Source organism: Myzus persicae, unplaced genomic scaffold, assembly GCF_001856785.1.
Source record: "Myzus persicae strain clone G006 unplaced genomic scaffold, MPER_G0061.0, whole genome shotgun sequence".
Lineage (NCBI taxonomy): Eukaryota > Metazoa > Arthropoda > Insecta > Hemiptera > Aphididae > Myzus > Myzus persicae.
The window spans coordinates 565,535-587,058 of record NW_019103697.1 but is presented as its reverse complement, the minus strand read 5'-3'; the positions used below and the strand labels follow the sequence as shown (position 1 = coordinate 587,058).

Sequence of the window (21,524 nt, the reverse complement as noted above, 5' to 3'; positions counted from 1 at the left end):
TATACCGTCTGTCCATAATATAACATTCGGCTCCACTTCAAAGCAGTATTTTTTTATACATGTAACAAGTCTACACATTTTAAATGCTATTTATTATTTTTGTTCTTCGAGTGCGTTACATTTTTAGTACTAACAATACACAGTTGTTTGTACAATACCAGATAAAATATTTAATATATTGCTGATTTGTTTTTTTTTCAATGAAAACTATACAGATTAAGGATGTTCACATAATATTGTGTGTGTGGTATTATACAACAAAGTACTCGTATTCATATTTCATCGATGTAGACTTGCGTGTTATTTCTGTGAGGAAAAGATGACGTTTTACATTTACATATTATTATATACGTCGTATTGTAGATTGAATTTTTGCCACCCTATGTATGAATCTCCGAGTTAAAAATAAAACATAAAAATAAAAAAAAATTTCTGAGAGAATTCGATCCATTGTTCAATGTACAACGGACTGAAAAATTGTGTTCGATGACCATGAAGAGTTCGACTTGCATGACGTGGGGTATGTGGGTGCTTTTCAGTGTTCTGTAATACGCGATGGTCTTTTCTGCGGATAAGATAATGAAAAAAGTAAGGGTTCGGTATGTATAGTGATTTCGTGTTTAGAACCCATTTCTACGGTGTATCGACCCTTGATAATTTTATATGGTATTCAAAGTAGAATTCGCGTTAGGCACAAGGAATATATATTTTTTCAGCAAAAGTGGTTTGACACAATATGTATATTGATACCTACCATATTTTATTTTATTTTAATAAAATCTTTATACGTATTCTTATAGATATAAGAGTTAAGATTAATTAGTATTTCATTTATAAGGATAATATTGAGTTTAATTAAAAAGTTAGTTATAATTTTAAAAAAACATCCTGGCATTATTTATATGCTGGTTAATTTTGGAATAATATTTCAAATTTTAATTATCACCTCTACTCAATGGTAAAATAATACATTTTAGTAAAATTTGATATAATTTTTAAAGTTTCTTAAGGATAGCCATATATGCCCACATAGCAAATAGACATTTGTTCAAAAGCTTCTCTTGAAATCTAGGGTGTATCACGAAGTTCTGACATACGGTATATTTCTATATCAGAACTTCATAATACACCCTATATATTATGATAAAATCATAATCAGGTCTGTATTTAGTTCAAACTTTTAGTGCATTGGGCGAGGCTTTAATATATATTATATTATGTTATAGCTAGGTAATGGTTTAAAAAAATATTTTCCTTCACGTTGTTTAGATTTTACAATTGCATTACGCGTTACAACACTCCAATTATTATATGATCACACCTTCACTTTCAGAAAGCTATGCATTCCAATGCTAAATTTTTATAATTCCGATCGATTTATATTGTAATGTTATAGGAATTTTACTATTTTATTGGACAATTTACATTATTTATGAGTTGTTGCTCGTTATTATTACACACAGTTCAATACGAGTATAATATAAACTCATGACATGCCGTGTTCGGTCGGCCCTCCCGACTGTGATTGGTGTTGTTTTGGGGTGGAAGGGGCGATAATTTATAAATCAAACCCAAAGTTATAATGGTCAACCGGAAACTGTAAGTACGTGCTTGTGTACTGGACCATCTAAAATCAACAATCGATATATTTATTATTTTTTTATTACGTGTAAGTCGGAAACGCCGAAATATGGTATAAGTACGTTTAATTATACAATAAAAAAATTTGAATTATACACACGTGCTGTGTATAATTGTCGCTCCACACAGGTGTCATACTTATTGAATACAAGCAATTGTTATGCACAATGACACGAGATCAATAAATTCTATACGGTTTGAGGATTAATGTATGAATAATATCATAATGATTTGAACTAATATTGTATTGAGATTTTCGAAATCTTATAAAATTCTATTATTTTATTTCATTCTTTAATGTTTTAATGAAAACTGTAAATTATAATGTATATACTGTATTATTATAAAAAAGTATTTGACAGTCAGAAATATTTTCCCAATCATCGTCTGCTGTGGCGTTATTAATTATTATTTACTCAATACATAAAATCCAATAACAGTCTTAAAATCAATACCACGTTTTGAAATACGACTATACGAGTTTGACGTTTTAAACTTAAAAGCTAAAACACTTTTGATAATATATAGTAAAAAAAAACAAGTTTCATTTACCCGTTTTATACAATACATTATTGGTCTGGTGGGTGATAGGTTGGTACTATATATTACAAAGAATAATCGAAAATCGTGTTTTATGCTTCTATAAATGTGGTTTTCTACTTAGACGAAAAACGAAATTTATGACTGAATAATGATAATTAGTTTTGTGAACATAATCCTTCCATGTAATTTATTTATAAGAGTAAGTAGTTAATATACGTATTTTTGTATAAATTATCTAATTAACATATTGTTACATTATTAATATTTAATATATATACCTTTCATTAATATTAATATTTAGTATTTGGAAATGTTTAAAATAAATTTTTTCTATTTATAATGTACTTTTTATTTAAAATATATTGCATACTCAATCTAATATAATTACCGGGGTACACAGTGAATGTTAATTTTTCAAGTTCTGAGTTTTTCTGATTAGGTGCCTACCCAAAAATATATTTTTAATGTTTAACTTAGATTTTTATCGTCAATATAAGAAAAAAATTATTTATTTTTAAGAGGAGTTAAACAATAAATAAAATTTACCTGTATAGAAAAATGTAAGGATTAAATTGTAAAAATAAATCTTATGCTTAAAATAAAGTATTAAAAACTCAAACGGCTTATCTTGATTGGGATTTTTTTATCAACAAATATATTCTCTGAAAATTAAATTATTTTTAAATGGGTACCTATAAGAAATAAATACATTTTTTAATTAGAAATGTTTTCTTACTGACTTCATTTAACTGTATTTTTCAGTCAAGTCTTCCTTAAATAAACTAAACGAAACATATTAATAATATATAACATTAATTGCATGCATGTGAGTATAAAATGTGTGCTGCCCTCTTATAAATTGTACAATATACATGTAGTATAAAACAATATGCACCAATATAAGTAAGACACAGATCTATAAGAACAATACAGTATTTAATTGACATTATTACATGAGAATATTAAATACTTAAGTATTTGTTGCAGATATATTTTTATTGGGTATGATTTAGTTCGGTCGTAAAAATAATAATAATAACCGTGCCTGGAGTAATCCATTTATTCACACAGGATACATTAAAGGATTAATAATATTATTACCGTTACGAAAATCTTGTATTGTTAATAGAATATAAATCTTTAAGTGCACACACACACACACACCTCTAAGATATTAATATAGAGAGAGAGACAAGAAACTTTTGTAAAATCAATTTTCGATAATTTTTCGATACACGCGATGGCCGCCCCTTCTTTTAAAACCGAACACGTTTTCAATGTTCCAGGCTTTCTTGGAGGTCTAATGATATATATTTAAACATTTATATAATATGTATTTCCAGGCTTTATTCTACATTCTTCTATTCCTATTAATCTTCGTTTTCCTGTGTAACAACCGATACGTTTATTATTATTATTATTATTATTATTATTATCATTATTATTATTATTATTATTATTAACGAGCACGGGTAGTGTTTGTCCGGTTTTGATCGATTTCTCTATTAGCCCGCACATGAGTTATCGTGTACCAACTCGTTTTTTTTTTTGTTAATTTAAGATACCTACATTAAGTATATGCATGTATATATGAATTCCGCTGGGCTTAAAACTTATACCGAGTTTTGGTGACAAATGAATAACCTACCAGACCTCCTCCACTCACACTCCATCTAATCGGCTCATCATCTCGACCCATCTCATCGGTGAGAGTATAATAGTATTCGAGATCTGCCCGATATGGTGGCCAGCGGGGAAACGGTCGAAAAATAATTACTGTCGTGTAATAATTAAACACGTGCAGTCAAAATAGAGTTGTACGCCGTATACAAGAGGTGGTTTACAGAATTTACATAATCTACGACCACGGTGGAATTCTAGAATATTGTGTATGTGTTGTTGGGAGGACAGAACATGGATTTTTATTCAAATGAACCGAACGAATGTCGGTGGTTGAAGCGAAAAAAATCGATGAAATTTGTTAAACAAGACGTGTGCCAAGCAATCGTTTCTGTTTTTTTTAACCTTGTAAAATCAATTGAACCTGCATAAGGATTAAACCATTAATTTAAAACAAAAATGATCCTTACTTGAAATAAACGTTATTTTGTAACATAAAATAGTATAATACTACTTTTCGATTTAGACAATATTGCAGGTAGGTAAATATATTTATTTTGTTGGTAATTTATTGCTTCGTTTTGAAACAAATATTTATACTACTATTCGAGTTTAAAAAATTGAATCCATACGCATAGATGTATTCGTATTATGTATTAATTTTTTTAATGAGCCTCGTTGTAGTTACTCGTAATAAGGTTCCATACTTTGGGAATGGAGTAACTAGTAAAGTCTTATTTTAAATCTTTGTTTATTGCTACGTATACAAATATTTTAGAATACGTACTAAAGTCGTAAGAAAATGGATTAGGTACCAAATATTTATTTTTGTTTTTGAAGAAGACACGAAATACATCCACCCTTTGTCACTATAATACAGACTGAAAATGAAATCTATTTAAAGAAGTCGAAACGTGCATTACAGTATAGCTGTGTAGTTATACTGTCATTTTTATTCTTCTTCGTTTTGTGAGTATAGTTTTACGAAAAAACTATACAATTCGTGGAAATATTTTTAGCATATTATATTGTATACAATTTAAATATTTTCAAAGAACGAATTCTATTTTTAACTTTTCGTTTTGTTAATACTTACTATGCATATAAAATATTCAATACGATATAAAATTATGTATTTACTTTTTTCTTAAAAAAGGTGCCCAACAAGAATTATGAATATATATCTTTGTTTTTGGTGACTCGAGTTTCTAATTTGCTGTTTAATTTTGGATATTTATTATGATATTATATTTAAATATTATTCAGCCTGATATTTAATTAATTTTATTGGTGTTATTTTATTTATCGTTTATCCATTATAGTATTAATTATATCTGTCTAATTTTGTTCGAAACAGTTTCATAAAAAATCCAATCTATAAATGCAGCGTGCATTCGAGAAAAACCACATCACATAGCGATCCTATCAATTCAATAGACAATTATTTATATAGAGGTTTAATTAAGAAATCTAAATTGATATAGGTAATATTTTTATGGTCGGAGGAGATATATTTGTTAAATCCATTAACAACAGAATTGGATTTATTTTGTTTTGTTCTTGTACTCGTTGCATAAATCTGTAAAACAATAATTTCCCCAACGGCTACAGTAGTTACGTATATTATATAGGTATAGGTATATATTTCATATATATCATATACTCGCCCTCGCAAACACGAAGACCACCACAACAGTCGTATCCGAGAGTCTAATTAACTTGTAGAAAAGTTTTCAAAATAACAATATTATAAATAAATATTGGACACTTATAAATAATTGCTGGTTGTAGCCACCGACTACGATATGTCTTATGGTGATTGAGTTGTGTGTTTTTTTTCTCTGCTCTTACATATATAATAATAATATATATAATGGGTGGCATTTGTGTGTGTATGTGTGTACATTGGCTTGTTGTGCGATTACCCAAACGGATAACCATTATTAACTGTATTTACGTGGGCGTGGCAGCAGAGTGCTTTATCGGAAATGTAAAATTATAAGTCTCGCAAAACAACTGAAAAAAAACGAAGAGAAAAAGTCATGTTAACTTCTCGGATGTCTTAATGGAAGGTCACATTGTGTGGGAATTTTGTTTTGGATGTATACATAATATAATCGTGTCGTCTAAGTCTCCGTTATATAAAATATAATTTTAGTCTCGGTCATCGAAAGAAAAAAAAATTAAAATACATTGAGATTCGAGTTTATATAATGTTTATTCTTTCAATAATAAATCCCCCACGATGTGTTAGTACGACAATATTTACAGTCGTCTCAGTTAGCAGGGCACAAAAAGAAAATGATATTTACCATCCTCGGCGGCTCGGTTATTGACAAAAAAAAAAAAATAATAATAATAAATCATACTTGATAGTATTATATAATTTATCCAATTCATGAATAGGTAATGATTAATACCTAATAAAGTTGTAAAAATCGCAGTAAAAATTGCACATTATTAAAATATTTTATAATGTACACACAAGATGATTTTAATTTAGTATGTATTTAAGGAGTGTTTAAATTAAATTGCACTAATAAAGAACAATTAAGGTATGCAAATATATTATTTGTAACTCTCCACTATGACACAATATTATCAATAGATATACCTACTGTTAATAGAATCAGTGTATAGTTTCATTTTAATTAATTGTTTTCTAAAAGATCTTTCGTATACTCAACTTAATTAGGTTTATTGTTAATTTATAATAAAGTATTATTATTTATTCAAGTGTGAGAAACTTGAAGAACCTTTTTTTGTTAATATATTTCATTAATATTATAATTACCTATTAAAATTATTTATATACATAATACAATGTTCGTATGAAATAGTTGAATAAACTGCATGAAATATCATTTATCATGTCCGGCCACACATATGAACATGGTTATTGGCCTGAATTCAAGGGGGATACAACCGAGATTTCGGAAGCACTCAAAATGTGCGGCAGTTCCGACGAGTGAATCTTAAAATACGCTTATGCCTTATTACCCTTCCGGTCAAGACCCCGGATGCGAACGTCGGCAGAGCGAACCCTCTGATGTTATTCTCACTTTTCACAACAGTTATTTTTACATAATATACATCTATATGATGTATCCATTATAATTTATATTATATAATAAATTACCAGCTCGAGCAGTCAATGTTCTGAAAAATCGCCGCCTCTCCGCACGAGCCCGGTTTTGCGCGTTGCAATAATTTTCCTCTTAGCGTCTCTATATCCATATTATATTATTATATACATTGTACATATATTATTATTATTATTATTATTATTACTATCCCATCGGACATCTCTATCTGCTGGACCACTTGTACGTGTATTATATACGCACATGGTATTATACTGCACGCGGTCGTTATGTGTTATTAAGTCACGTATATAGGTACATATATTATCGTTTTACACACACTCACAAACGGCGGCGGCGGCGTCGTCGTCGTCAGTCGTGACCAGTTTCGAACACGTAAAGAAAAATCCGCGAACGCTTGTCAATTATTTACTTTGAGTTGTGTCCGTTCCGCCACATGCGTGTCATAGTTCAATATGTATTATCCCGGTGAACATATAATATTATTATATTCCCACCAATCACCATATAGGTAATATGTAGGTGAGCGAATTCGCGGCAATAATAATAAAAATAATAATGTATAAACGTCGTTTTAAAATTTAAATTGTCCCGCCTGTGTTGGGAAAAGTTAAGTTTATGTTTTATTTGGCTCTATTGTCCTATGTGCACCCCGGATTATACTCAATGTATCTTTGAGTCCTGGAATCCGCCTTACGCTTGAACTTAAAGGTAGCTATAATCTGCACTACATTACATTTATTGTTAACTGAAAAATGTGTCAGTAACAAAAATACGGTAAAACCAAATTATTATTTTTATCGGATGAAATCGACATATAGGCACTGTTTACTGTTTGGTAATGCAACACGTAATTACAAAATCTAAGAAGCTGTTGTTTACACAATTGAGGCGAGGGCAGAGTGATCGTAGGTTTCTTTTTTTCTCCAATTATACTTCACAATCGAACTGAACAAAAATATAAAATAGTAAATTGACTTCATGTATACATGTACGTATAACGTATATATCCATTAATCCTTTTAAATTCTGAGGATGTACGGATTTAACCTCATTTCCAAACGCGAAGGAAGAGAAAGGAGATAATAGTACCTAGCGCTCCTCACGCTCCTGAAATAGGTATAATATATAATATAGAAGATAAAAAGGAGAACAAATCCAGAGCACATATTTTAACTGTCACACAAAATACCTATGTAGTATGTTTACGATAATATTATAGTTAACTTACTCACATTGTGTACACGTTATAATATGAATAAGGTTCCGTCGTTTGGTGAACAAAAATGTTGTTTTTAGGGAAACAAAAATAGTGTACGAAAAACTGAATTTCTATAACACTGCATCGGATTGCATTACTGTGACAGAGGACTGATATTGGTACGGTTTCGCTGCAGTTGACCCCCCTCCTCAAAACATAAACACTCACATATGTAGCAGGTGCTACCGACGTGCCAACAAAAAAACGGTCTGAGTATTATTTTAAAAATATATGGAACCAGTGCGCGTGACGCCATCGCTCTGCTGCAGTGACTACTATTATAATATTATATTATTATATATACGTTGGACTGCAAAAACGAAACCCAACATCTGTCTAAAAACATATTTCGATATGTTAACGCTTGTACAATATTATTATATTATTATATTTATTTACGGTTTGTTATAATAAACATAATTTATTAAATGATTAACCGCGGTCGGTATATAACACGCTATTCGACCTACCTCAGTGTACGTTTCCGTAAATATTCTCTTTCTATGAATCATGTATATACCTACATACATATATACGCCATATGTATGGCGTACTTACTGCACAACGACATCGCTAAAATTATACTATCAATAAATCTTCCGGGCTGCAGAAAAATATTATGATGTTCTATGCGCTGTTTTGAATATAATCGCGCGTTTAGGTACATATTATTATTCATATACACACAGAACACATGTAAATTATTTTCGGTGGGTTGAAGAGGTTTTTTTTCTTTTACACATTTATTACCGTAATAAATCGATTCGTACTTGTCGGTTTCGGCTGTACGACTTACGAGCTTACCTATATATAATAATTGTCTTGTTCTCTGCACTGTGCTGGGCTCTCTTCGAATAGGTCAAGCAGTGTGCATGTAAAATACTGAGCTCAAAAAATGTCTAACGTCCGTTGTGGGAATATAGGTTGTGTCCATTATCAAATTACGGTCGACCTGATGGGTTCGATAAAATTACTTTCGCCGTTAATCCTAATCCTAATCCTCTTGGTTGGATATTATGTCGCATCGTCCCGACCGAGGTCATCCACACGAGCAGCTCAGGATGTTAGATATATTATAGTTGTATAGGTATACTATCTAGAATATAATATAGTGTATGATTTGTTGGGTCATGCTAGAGCACGCCTGGGTCTCCGAAGACCTTTCCGTAACCATGTTACCGGTTGATTATCAGTGCATTGTTATCAATAATAACAATAACACTGTGAACGCGCTCGGTGACTCGGAAGTACAAAATTTACTTTTCCCGATAAATGTCCACTGTTTTAATGCACCTATGACATTATGAACGGGTCACCGGCCACAAAAACAATTTATCGTAATACGAGCCCGCGTAGCTTCGTTCTGATATTGTACTTAAGAGAACATGTAATAAGGTATAGAATTACGATACCCATATTATTATATACGTAGTCACATGAATATATTATTACTATCCCGTAACTGTTTTTTAATTTTTCGTTTGTAAAGTTATGTATAGCCTTACAAATAATAATAGCGTTATATTTAAGTGTATCAAATCAATGTAAACAGTGAACACCACTGCCCATAACTAGAGTCGCGTGTGAAAATATACCGGAAATAATGGTTGATGATATAAACCCGATGTTAATCAATACTCCCTACTTCCATATTATATATTATATATAATAATAAGCGTCCATTGTTTATATTTTATATTTACAGCCAAGCTATAAACACTAAAAATACAACTATTTTTTTTTATGGTAGGTAAGGTACTTAACTAAAATTTTTATTGTCAATTGGACAGTAGGCGTCTCATGGGATTATAATGGAAAATAATATGCTGTGTGCGTTAACACGCTATCGTACATCTTTACGACTGAAAAATATTGTCATAAAATGTCACAAAACTATTTACATAAGTTTTTCAAATGATTATCTGAAAATAAAAATCATCTATAGGTACTAACATGTGTATATTATACAATATTTACTCACCGTGTATATTTTTGTCTTTATTTCGTTGAAAAATACTTGTAGGTACGCATATAAAAACCAGATGATATAGTGCACGTAAGGATTTTTATACATTATCGTGAGTCTATCGAGTGCTAGTGGTTGATGTGTGTAGATACCATGACGAACTAGGAGAAAGAAACGAAAGATCTATTCTAAAACATCGTTAAAGGATAACGTGTGAGAGTGGAAACCCTAATCAACCGACCGAAACTATGGGTTTCGGAAATTTTTTTTTTTTTTTAATGGAATTCTAAAAGAAATTGAGTTGAATGGAATAAACAAAATGTGATGATAAGTTGAGTTAATGGATTTTGATTTTTTTACGTCGTGTACATTCGGTTAATTATGGTAATATGTTATAAATTCATAATATACGTTCAATATATATACTTATTTGTGTGTAATTTTTTTAAATAAACGTACCATGTGTTTAGGGTTTAGATAAAATTATTATTATCAGTGGAAACTTATTCAACTTATAATTGTACATCTATAATTTGTTTATTATGCATTTTTATTAAATTTTTTTATTTATTAAAATAGATTGTAATGAATATTTGTTACTGCACCGTAATCAGTTATATTTTTAGTTTATACTGTGATTTAAAAAAATTAAAAATCAATAGAGTGTACATTGTACATTTTATCGATATTCATTTTAGTGGATTTTGTTCTTATATATGTGGCGGCGGTATTAAAGATTATATTATTGCTCACAGAAAAGGGTGATATTTTTATGAAGTGCCAATGAAGTATAATGAAAAAAAATCTTGGAATATGTTGACTGAATAGTTTGGTTTTTTTTTTATTATTCATTTTTTGCTCTCTACTAACAGATACGACAGTATATATGTATAGTATATAGACAAACGGCCGATATTTGGTATGAAATATTTCCCGAACGTGTTCGAAAACTGCTTTCCTTTGGGTAATATTCTAATTTTTTCCTACATAACACCATAAAAACCTTACAACAATCCTCCGACATTCTTTTATCGCTGGTTTGGTATATTTCTTCGGGTACAATACACGGATTTCAAGCTCAGCATTATCCATTATTATTTGTGAAGTTATTTTTTTTCTAAACGGATTGCATACCTAATACCTATGTATAAATCTCGGTGGCATAAGATATGGTTGAAATTTGAATATGTGTATGTTTTTCCATTTTATCTTTGCCGAAAAACAACAAAAAAAACGTCCGACAGGATCTTGCTTAACCACAATATATTGTATAAGTATACTTATATTATAAATATAGTGTGTGATGCATATAGGAATATTCGTTGAAAACGTTATGTTTATACAGGCACATGTGACATTATAGTATAATTTCTATTGCGATTTTCAAAATCAGTCTTTTATATAATAATTGTATGCCTATATAGTATAATAATATAAAACTTAAACAAAATCATTGTTTCAGCCGGTTTCGGGTCATCGTCGGAAACAGGCGGCGGTGGTGGAGAAGTCGATGAGGGGTCGTACTTGCCGGGCGGTGACACTCTCATGCACCCGGTGACGGCGTCCAGTTTGGACGCTCCCGTCCAGCTTCCGATATTCCTCGAAGAGCCAATGGACGCGTACGTGATCAAAGGTAAACCAGCCGCCCTCACTTGCAGGGCTGCGCACGCGCTGACCGTATACTTCCGGTGCAACGGCGACAGGATCGAAGACACTATGGGTCCCGTGGTAACCGACTTCGTGGATCCGCAGACCGGCGTCCGGAACGTGGAGGCCATTGTAAACGTCACGAGGAACCACGTGGAAGAGTATTTCGGAAAGCACAACTACCAGTGCCAGTGCGTGGCGTGGACTTCACGCGGCGAGATCATCAGCAGACCAGCTAACGTGGTCGTTGCTTGTGAGTACTGCTACTTTATTACATGCTGCTCACAAATAACAATTTACCTTCTATAATTATATTGGTCAGGTCATGCGTAGTTGTAGGTTAGGTCAGGTCATTCGTTGCGGAACACACCGACCACCTTAAATATAATATTATTTAGGTATAAGTTGGTAGGTTTTATTTTACACGAATCATATTATGCCTATTACGGCCGTTTTCGGAGCAATTTTTCGAGTATACTAGATGTATGAGTACTCTTGGATTGACTGCCATAATAATATAATACCCAGAAAAATGTGTATAACATCGTATTAGCTGATCATAGATTATTTAACGATTTTCGCTATAGATTATATAGACACTATAACTATAATTAGTTAAGATCAAAACATGGATTAAATTGATTTAGAATTTGTTTGCTTATATATTTTTTATAACAATAACATTTATTTCAAACTATTCTTGACTGATACCTAAAGCAAGTCAATTTAAACCATTAAAGCATCAATTTATACATTATGTACCAATAGAGATTTCAGTAATGGAGGTCAACTACTTGGGGTAGGACTGTCGTAAGAATTAAGAGTTGGCAATTCGAATTACACAAAAATAAAAGATATGATTATATATTTGGGTTTCAAATAGCGCGTCAGACCGGACATCGAGTAGGTTTCGTGAGCTTTTGCAGATCATCTTGGAACCGGAAACTAATGAAGCGTAGGGCCTCTGCTGTGACACATAGTATACACTATTATATTGTATTGGTTGTGAGTAAACATATTATAATTTTTATTAATCCCCACTGTTGAGTGTGTGTGTTTTTTTTGCTACGCATAATATGATATTATGTCACAGTATACTATTATAGTCAAGCTTTTTTTCAGCTAATAATATACGATTACGAACCGCCAGGTTCGATTTCATAAAATATTATGTTTTTGTTATTTATTACCTTTTATGGTATCCCTGTCATATAGCTTCGCAGCCGCAATAATTATGAAACAGGCATTTTTATTATGATTGTTTAAAAAATGACTCTGGATTTTTCCATTTTATCGAACTTTTCATATGAAAGTTGAAAGTATTTTGGTACTCGTATACATATTATATATATATAACGATATATCTGGGAGTTGTACTAGCGCAAATAATGTTTTATACTGAAACACTAAAAATATATTTTTATAGAAACGATAATAGCGTATAACATAATATATTATGTATATATATATGTGCGTATCAAATAACTGCAAATATACATAATATTATATAGTGCCGATTTGTTTTTATCACGTGCGCGAACGAGACTTGTGTTCGCCGCGCGTAGTTGTTCTCCTCAACAGATTGTCATGTCATATCGTACCGAAACTCGTGACTGCGAATCTTTGCTGACACGCGTGCAGAAGGTATAAGTACATAATATATTAGTATAATATAATCGTATATATAGTAGGCACCTACTCATCGAGTATAATAATAATATAATATATTATCAGTGAACACGGATTACTCGTCAAGACATTTATACGCGACGTAGGTACCTATAGAATTATGGATTCAAACGCTTTCTCTGCGCTGCATGTGTATCATATTATATATATTACTGTAGTAATATATTATGTGTTCTTTAACATACGTAGGTTAAGTATATATATATATATATTTACCTATGTACTATTTTCTTTTCGATTCTCGCGTATACAGAGGTTTTCGCGAAAGGATTACGCGTCAAAGGTCTTAACACGCGACGCGGAGAAGCTTTATTATAAATGGACGAGGGTATTTTTTTCCACCGTACTCGCCTCCCTCCCAATCACACTTACCACCATTAATATCGATTGGTTTGTTACAACGCGTCCATGAGAAAGTTTGCACCATTTGTTGTCGTCGTCGTTGTCGCTGCTCCTTCCCGCCATACTATCCGCAGCCAACAGCCACCACCCGAAATCCGTTGAAAGCGATTTCCGAAACGAAAGACGAGTGTAGTCACAGCTGGTGTGTAATCTGCTTAAAAGTTAAGTCTTGTTTTCATTCGCCTCCGTCGCGCGTTTATAATACTAGTTGCTTGTATACACACACGTATAAAATATATAAATGTATAATATATTATAATATAGGTATGTGTGTGTTCAAATGTGTTATGGAAAACCACCGGCCGTTTAGACTTTTTCGCGGCACGTTGTTGTCATAAACGCAATCCGTGCGGTTTAATATTCAAGCATTATATTATTATATAATGTATATATAGGTATATGTGCCAACACTCATATTATACGACAAAACTTTTCGTGCCGTCAGGTTTTCAAACTGCATATAGATACCTAATACAAATCAACGATGACTGTTCCGTATAGTGATAATATATTTTGTTTATGCGCTACAAACGTCCGCACATAAAATACTCATTATTTAATCGTTAAACATAATATAATATTACAATTAGTATGTACGAAACAGTATACGTATACGGTTTTGAATATTGTAAGGCACGAAATTCGTTAAATTGCCGTTTTCGGTAATAATAATAATAATACTATATTACTACTCGACAGTGGCCTATAATAAGATGCGGTTAAATCGTGTGGAATACTAAGCGCCACCGTGACCAATCTTTGTGTTGTATTATTATTACGACGTCGAATATTATTATACGATACCGAAAGCCGCCGAGACGTTAACAATAATAATATCATCATATAATGGTTTATGGTGGAAAAATATACGATTTTTTTCTACATATTTCGACAATATCAGCAATAATAATTATTATTTCCACGAAGGCTGATCGGCCGTGTACAAATATACAAATATAACAATAGTCATTGTCAAGCGCATAAAACACTGTCGTTAAGCCACGATCAGACGACGGTGATGAATACTTAATGAGAATAAATAAATAAAGAATCGAATAACAGCCGCGCGCAGTCAGTCCTTTGGGTGTATATTATATATAATGAAAAACAATAAAACCGTGTTTGGTCCAATTAAAAATGAAAACTTTGCCCGCGACTTTAGAAGCGACATGCCGGCATTAACGGATCGTCGGAGCGGCCTTTGTTTTATCCGAAACGAACTTTCTGCCGGCGCACCCACGGCCGCCACCACCACCATATATATATAATATGCTCATATCTCTGGTGCAGACTCTCGACGTGAATCGACTGCGGTGGCGAGCCGGGCACGAGCCGACGTTTGTTTTTCGTATATATTTTATTATTTTTGCGGCCGATTAATGGCCGCATCGTTAGCGGTACAACTGAACTATTCCGATAACGGTTTTAATTACCATTTCCATACCCATCGTCCCGGGACGGTTTCTCTTCTTTACGACTCTCCGAAACTTTCGCCCGCGGCCGAGATTTATTGTTCTTTAAAATAAACCCAATAATATTTCTTCGTTTTTAGAGTGGTGGTGTTGGCATTCGCCGTCTTCCTTGAAAAAATTTACGCACACAACAAGAATATTATAACAATAATAATAATAATATACTCTTCAGCCCTTATTGCAGTTCTCTCTGGGGTGGTAATGGCAAAAAAAGAAAACTGACAGTTTTGACGTTGTATTTTTTTCTGAATGGCCGTGGTGAATAAAAACGGCCGGAGTAATTCCTTTGGAATATTTTTTCGCTCGCCAAAGCCTCGGTGTCTTTAAATCTTATCTTATTTATTGTAGAATATAAATAACATCGCATTATTTTTATTTTATGACAGGCAGACGATTGCTTACGATTTTTACTTGTTATTCGTCTTAAATTCGTACCTGTATAGCTACTTTCATACCGACTACCACTAGAGTCTAGAGTCGAATTTTGTTTGAAGAAGACAAAGATAATTTTTTATTTTATACTTATATTTAATTATCTCAAACAATGAAACCCATTATCATAATGATACCATCATCAAATTTAAATAACATTACTTGAGCCCGTATTAACAATATATTTACCAAATTGCGGGTTTGTAACTTCAACATATTAAGTTAATTTAAATGTATCAAATTCCTATACCTTTGAATTCATTTTACGTCGCCACTCGTTTCAACATTATTGTTTTTAATTCAAATAAAAATTACATTTAATTTAATTGCTGTTTATTCAAGTCTTTGTTTTTTTTTATAGTTTCATTAATAAAATGTTCGTCACACAATGTTTGTATTCACTTTCATTCCACCCAAAGAGTTTAGGTACATATGAAATCTGATAGTGCACATGTGCCAATCGAATCGTACCCATAAGACCTTGTGATGTGAATCACCCTTGTTTGTGAATCGTGATCAAGTGGTAGTTTGCGATTTGTTGAGTGTACACCTCGTATTTTGGCTGCCCTTACAGACGCAAATTAGACCGGCGATAATTTCGCAACGATTTGTGTGAAGGGACCAACAGTTTTTGTCACGTACGTGTTCGTGCTTTTCGTGTGACAGTTGACATTTCTAGTATAAAGGATAAAAAAAAAGAAAACTAAAGAGTCAGTCGCAGCTGGACATATTCGGTCCCTTTCAATAATCGTCGGGGTGTAGGAGGGTAAAAATTCGGTCACGTCAAAAGACCAGACCAGCGGGGTGCCCTAATAACTAACCATAGACCTCATTTCCATCATAATGAATACGCGATCCCTAGCATGACCGCGTGCTGCCTGCAGAAATCATTAGACGGTCAATGGTGGCAATAATAATAATTAGAGAATCGGCCCAATTACTACAAAGGTTTGAATTTTGTCGGTTTATACCCCCCAATGGTCAAACCATATATAATTTATAAAACGCTTAGGTTCCTTTGCATTGTCATAAACACGCCAAAATCACTCATATTCAGCTACAACTGAATATGGCTAATAAATAATAATACATATTATATTTTCCTATATTCAAAAACTTATTTTACGTGATGAATGATGATATGCGTTTTTGAACGTCCTTTACTCTTTGTACGTTACAATCTATCGCACATTATTGTTTATAACTCAATCGCAAATCGCTAAAATAATTATAATATATATTTTTATCTGTTTTCTTTGTTTGTTTGTATATTTTAAAACATGTTTTGTAAAATAGTCACGTACATTACCACTCCGTAATATTTTTTGAAGATTTTAATATATTATTACTTGCTAGATCTGCATTGGCAATACATTATGATACAGCCAACAACGGTTTATAATTGAGTTGGGGGTAAATTCATCACTATAACGGTGGTCTCTGCGTAGAGACTAAGTAAATGTTGTGTTTATAACATTACGGTTGACATACGTTGCTCCCGCATCCCAACATTCGGTGACAGTTATCGTATTTTTTTTTGTCGTTGTTTTCAGTCGACGAGTTGTTTTTGTTTTAGACATAAAAATCATGGAAATGTATTCACATAATTGTGTTGATAATTTCTTGGACAATGAATATAGTATCGAATAAATTCTAATTTTATATTGTGTCAAAAAATCGATTGAGAAAGGAAACTGTCATGTATTCAATAAAAATTAATTTAATTATTGAGTTGTATAATGTTTAAATTGTTGATAAAAAATATATGCATACCTACTTGAATTTACATATAAATATATAGACACATATTGATATTATACGCCTACATTTAGACTTTAAACATTTGTGTATACAACTAAATCCAGTTGGTTGTAATTCGTTAGTAATATTGTTATATAACTTAAATAAAAATAGTACCCATAATTTGGAAAGTGAAGAGAAATAAATAAACTAATACATTTGATATAGTCAAATAAAAATTTTTAGTTATAATATAACATGTTTATTTAAATTTCAGTTCTTAAAAGTAGAATTTCATAATTTAAACTCTAAGTTCTCCCGTAAAAATATCATTATTATTTTGAACATTAGGTATTTTAGATAAATTGTATTATTTTTAAATGGCAAGAACGGACATAAGTTGGCATACGAATTATTTCTAATTATATTGTGTAATTCTGTAAGGACTGTCAAAAATAAATATTTTTAACAGAATATTGTGTTCCTTCGAATATTTGTTGAGATTAATTTTAAATATTATTTGGCAATGTTCGATTTTTTTCTTCCCTATAGTTGTTGGCTTTGTGACCAAACAAAACCAATAACAATAATAATTATTGTTTATACAAGCTGTCGTGCTGTGTATAAGATTCCCCGTCGAGCCCATGTAAGAACTTGGCTTATGTCTGAGTAGACAAGAGGTCTGCGTGCCTTACGTTTTTATTTTGACAGTATTCTGATGTCCCACCGAGATATCCCATCACCGTCCAATTCTCTAATGCACTTTACATTATTTGTTTGTGTTTTTCAAAATTAATAATTTGTTTAAGAGTTTTTGACATATTAATTTCAGTATATTTTCACTATTGTAACTCTTTCTGCACCCTTGATCGCAAACAATGAATTGGAAAATTTGACTTTTTGCATATGTCATTTTTTTTTTGTTACAGCCTTACAGGGGTGGACAATGTTGTGTTAGCACATGTTTGACACGTGCCCAAAGAGGTTTTTTATATAAAAAGGGGAGGGCATCTGTCTGCTAAGGGAGGTTTTACGTCAAAAAAACATCTAAAAGAATACGTCCTATAAAATTTTGAAAACAAAAGCTGACGAATCATTTGTATTACATATGCGATGGTAAAAAATGACGTGTGACTAGTGATATAAGGGGAGTAAAAGAAGAAATAGTGCGTAATGGTGGTGGTGCTTTTTGTTATGCAAAACTCCCAGAGCTTTCGAGAAAATTAATTTTGAAAGATTATTCCCGCTCGGAGAGTGGTCTCATACATGGTTAGAATGTCTGAAAAATTTGCTCTGAAAGAAAATATATCTATAGAATGTACGAGATATCATTTGTTTGCATTTAAGAAAAACAAAATTAAACTAATCTATACAGTAGTTACAAAAATAATAATTCATTTCATATACGCAGAATGTATTATACTATTCAGTGCCTTACAATAATGATTTTCTATTAATATTGTTAACTTATATTTAATATAAATAAATGTTAATAATACATGTTCTGTCTAGAATATCATTATTTGAATGAATTCATCATTAATATTTTATAAGATTATGTATATTTTGGATTTTAAAGAAACAAAATAAGAGCCATTGTTGTTTGACATAATATGATGGGACAAAAGACTATTAGTATTATGCAAACTTAATACATTTACATTTAAAGAACCAATTTTGTGTTAAAAATTATGAAAACTAGTGAAAAAATAAACAGTTTTCTGTGTGCAAATATTCAGTTGGTTAAATTTGTAGGATGATTATTTATCATTTTGTCTCATAATGTATGATTTGCACGTACCTTTATCTATTATTAATTCGTAAACTGTAATTTTTATTTATCAAAATATTACTTTTAATTCAAATGAATTTTATTTAACACGTTTTTTTTTTATGTTTTCCAATTTAAACGAGTTTGAAGATGTCGGGATAAAGTGGCCGTGTTTTAAGAAGATAAGCAGAGCTGTCATTATCTTTGGCTAAGTCTAACTGTGTCTGACCGCTGTCAGATACAATGGGGTCTGCGTGTCTATTTCTTATACAGGGACGTGGTTTACCGTTAAGTTTGTCTTGAGCAAATGAAGTCACCGCAGCCTTCTAGTAGGATTTATTTGGGGTCATTGTAGTGCAAGGAATTTATTGCTAGGCTTCTTTCCGGATTAGCTTTACACTTAAAAGGGTGGGAAAAACTCGTTTTCATGTAACCAAAGAGCCCTCGTTATTAAGTCGGGCGAGATTTATTTTTTCAAAGGTCTTGAATAAAGAGTCATCTTACCGTCTAGGGTTGAACTTGTCTGGCATCGGTCTGTAAGAAAAAATATATAGGTAGGAGACACCTTATAAACGCATGTGGCATATATAGCGCACATATAACCCTTTTCTAAAATCGTAAGAGACGCCACGGTGCAATTTGTTCCCGCACACATCTTAAGTATCTGAAATACCATTTTAAACCGTTACAAATGTACATTACCGTACCGGTATTAATAAGTTATATCGAGTAGGTGAGTTCTTAATCCAAAGTTAAAATATCACACTGCGTTTTCAATACATTATAGATATTATTATATCGTCTAAAACTAAAAAGAAAGTTCTGTCGGTAATCACGTCATATATTAATACATTTAATAACATTATACTACTAACAATCAAAACAAAATTGACTTTAAGGTTAAAATATTATCAAATATAATTATTTAACCCGTATTTTCAAAAATGTTTACTTCACGTATATTCGGTATTATAAGAGTTTAGAATGTATGTTTGTTGTCTAAAACTGTTTGAATCAAAAGACTACTTATAATTTGAATGATTAAAAAAAAAAATTAAATAAATAATAAATAAATAATCGTTTAAAATGTGAATAGGGCATCGTGGAACTTAATGCACACAAATTCGTGATGAAAACAAACCGTCGAGGGTTTGATGTTTACATTGGCGAATCAATAAACTTGACTTTTGTTCTTTTTAGCCATGAAAAAAGAACAATAAATAAATTATAGAGAATAGGAAGTCTTTTATAATCATCGAACAAGTCTCCGTCTTGACGTTTTCTTATCATTCTGTTTTCTCAGTTCCTTTCATTTTCAAACAGATGAAAATCCTGTGTTAATTAAAAAAAAATAAAGTCGAATAAGTACTCTTTTAAATGATAAAAAAAATGAGGGACGGAAAAAAATTGAACAAAAATGTAATTAAAAACCTTTATCTGATCATATTCGCGTTTAATTAAATAACCAACTTTTTTCATCACAAAAGCTTTATCCAGTTAACTAGGTTGTGGTTTTGTTTCGTGGCCTGGAGGGGTTCTTGCAAAACAAACCAGTGTTTCTATTTCCTCCGATAATGCGGGCGTGTAATATTAAATCTATGATTGATAGCTGGTTGTTAAATCAGTTTTTATTTTTAAACATCCTACTTAATGATCGGAGCATGAGGTTTATTTTTTTTTTCTATCCATTGAGGTCCTTGCATGACCAATATAAGAATAAAAAAATAGAAAAAAAACATGGCAGCTCTTATATGGAAATCGTGACCACCAGATGCACAAACCGTATTGAAAGCCCGTATATACTACATGCGACCAATATTTTTCTCTTCTCCGTTAACACACACGTGTGTGCATACGTATGTGCGTGCGTATTTGTGTGTGCGTGCATTTAAACGGCGCCGATGTTTATGGTGCGGGTTTTCTGTGGTCATGTGACGATCTGTATGGTAATCGAGGATATGCAGACACGTATATTGTAATAGTACAGTGACTTCGGGTTGGTGGTTTCGGCCGATCGTGTCGAAGTTTGTGGTATGTCCGTGAAAAACATGTTCCTTTAAAGATTTTTTTTTCAACATAACAACTTTTTTAAACACTCAATTTTCACAAAACTATTCATTGTGTATATTCGTTAATATCAAACACAAGACCATAGTTTATATCTATTATTAATGATTTAAAATTATTTTAGATAACTGTTACTGTTACTGTTAATGTTAATATTAATTAATTAGTC

The 21,524-nt window shown here is 31.7% G+C and overlaps 1 protein-coding gene across 3 annotated transcripts in view; it reads left to right on the top strand.

Moving 5' to 3' along the window:
- The window catches only part of LOC111035066 (netrin receptor UNC5B), a 126,722-nt gene that overhangs the window by 24,836 nt on the left and 80,362 nt on the right, over positions 1 to 21,524 (top strand). For all 3 annotated transcript variants that reach the window (XM_022316570.1, XM_022316569.1, XM_022316571.1), the window contains exon 3: positions 11,598 to 12,035. In XM_022316570.1, coding sequence (XP_022172262.1) covers positions 11,598 to 12,035 — 438 coding nt within the window. The remainder of the gene's footprint in view (positions 1 to 11,597; positions 12,036 to 21,524) is intronic.